General features: G+C 44.0%; 1 protein-coding gene across 1 annotated transcript; it reads right to left on the bottom strand.

Moving 5' to 3' along the window:
• Positions 1-4: 4 nt before the first annotated feature.
• LOC104154676 (Golgi apparatus membrane protein TVP23 homolog B-like) lies at positions 5-1,683 on the bottom strand (the record flags this gene model as incomplete). The annotated part of the gene is made up of 3 exons (XM_009700158.1): positions 5-91; positions 570-714; positions 1,601-1,683. Coding segments are annotated over 3 exons (315 nt in total), but the record flags the coding sequence as incomplete, so codon positions are not given.
• Positions 1,684-2,270: the final 587 nt, after the last annotated feature.

Below are 2,270 nucleotides of genomic sequence, written 5' to 3'. Positions count from 1 at the left end.
CCTTCCTGGCTTCAAATATCCACTGACTTCTACCATCGTCATCCACCTGGTTCCACCAGCGAAGGCCAACCATCAGTCGCCCTGTGACATTCTGAAATAGAAGAAAAGCAAGGAGCTTCGAATTTTCTGCTAAAAGAAACCATTTGCCAAACTTCAGCTGTTTGAGTTGCTATTTTCAACGCTGCTCATTTGCCTCACATTTGGGAAAACAAGATTACAAGGCTCTTATGTCCACAACAATCTATTTTCTAGTATGTCCAGTATAATACTAAATTACTGTGAGGCGCATTTCTGGTGATTTGAACGTGATCTGATATTGAAGCCTGTTAAAAGAAAACCTAATATATGTTTCTCCATTTGATTTCAAAAAAAACCCAGATACACAGAGATTTAAGAATTATTCTTTTGCAACACTTTGCAATACATCACATTACTTGAGGGTATTTTGGGTATCATTCTGTGGGAAAGGCACAAAGAAGTTACTTCTTTTTGTGTGATGTGAATATCGCTCTCTTCTATTATTCTTATATAGTAAGACAAAGATAACAAAAAGCGTAAGAGGAACTTACCTTTACAGCCCAAAAGTCACACGACAAGAGGAGGATAATTGTCACCATGCAGGCAATAAAGCTGCTAGTTAAGAGCTCACAGAGCAGATAGACAACTATCGCACTGACTCGGAAGAATAAGTGGAAAAATGATGCCACTGGATGCCTGGAATGAAGTACAGTACAGTCACAGCTCTTTCAGACAAGACTGAAGCAATTTCAGAGAAATGACACTGCCAAGTGACCTCCTGCCAACTCACAGGACAAGGATCAGCATCGTAACATGAACCCAGTGTGAAACGACTTCTGAAAATATGGGAAATAAACTGATTTGTAGCTCATCATAAGGAAGACACATTCTACATGCAGTGATATCCCATGTGCAGACAGAATTTGGGATGGAAGGGGACAAGGAGTTTTACCTGGTGTTCAATGTAAGGCAATTTTTATGGGGTAAATTTAAAAAGGTTCTGACAGAGAAAATACCTCTGAATGAATGATCACATTTCTCAACACATCAGACTTGCCCTTCTTTCTGATTTCTGCAGTTTCCAGGTCAGAAACATGCAGTACAGAGCCAGGGTCACCACAGCACCTGTGTAGGGACACTGCTCTGTGGCAGCAGTTTGGGCAGAACGAGGAAGGAGGCAGCTGGACCAACCATGCCAGGACATGGCAGATAGCAGGGCAGCACCAAGCATAGTCAAGGACAAACACTGGGGAAGAGATAACGGACTAGCTCGGAACCAGCACTCAACAACGGTGAGAACCTCCCATTACGCAGAGTCATTGTATCAGCAGAGATCCCTGACACACAGCAACACAAACACACACTAAATGTGAGGGCACCCAGAAGTACAAAGGGACAGGCCTACAAACTCCAGCTGAGCTTCTGGAACTGGCACTTTCAGTTATCCAGAAGTTACTCCCCATTACCTCTAACCAAATAAAGAAGGTATTTGCCATTTCATATTTTGATATCACATGGCAGTCCTTGCATCCTCATGCTTCTGCCCAGAAGTCATCCAGAAACTCTCTCTATGGCCACTGACCTTATTTTTGACTTTTTTGATCTCCTGGATACATCAGCATCTGCATCAAAGAGAGACACATCTTCAATGTCATCACTGCTGTCCTAAAGCAGGGAACAGATGCAAAAAGTTACATCAGGAAAAAAAAAAAAAAAACTGTTTTCAACTTCAAGCAGGGATAGTTTTGATTACCCAGAAGTATTACGATGTCACCTTAAGATCAAAATGAATTTGGGAAGAATGTGAAGGTTTAACCACACACAAACAAACAAAAAAAAAGCAGTATTAAATGTTTTGCTTTGTGCCGAGTGAAAACTACATAAACTCACAGCGGGAGTCCCCGGATCCTTTCTGCACCCAGGCAGTTAACTTCACGGCCTAGTCTCGGGTCTTTCATTCTTTATTCCTCTTAGAGAACTCATTACCTCATACAAAAGCTATTCCTACGTCAGGCAACAGATTCCCACCCTCCTGCATTTCAGCGCACATACTGGTGACGGAATCAGAAGCGATCATTTTCACAGACAGGGCGCAGCTCTGTGGCAGGCCTTGCAGAACCGCGACGCCAACGGCACAAACCTGCCGAGCGCTCTCACCCCGAGCCCAGCCCCACCTCGGCGCCTTTCAGCCGGCACACGTAAGCGCAGCGCTACCGAACGTCAAGCCGCCCCGTCCTCCAACACCTCCCCAC

This window comes from Cariama cristata, unplaced genomic scaffold (genome assembly GCF_000690535.1).
Source record: "Cariama cristata isolate BGI_N322 unplaced genomic scaffold, ASM69053v1 Scaffold36715, whole genome shotgun sequence".
Classification (NCBI taxonomy): domain Eukaryota; kingdom Metazoa; phylum Chordata; class Aves; order Cariamiformes; family Cariamidae; genus Cariama; species Cariama cristata.
Note: the sequence above shows the minus strand (reverse complement) of the source record. Positions and strands in the feature narration are given on the sequence as shown.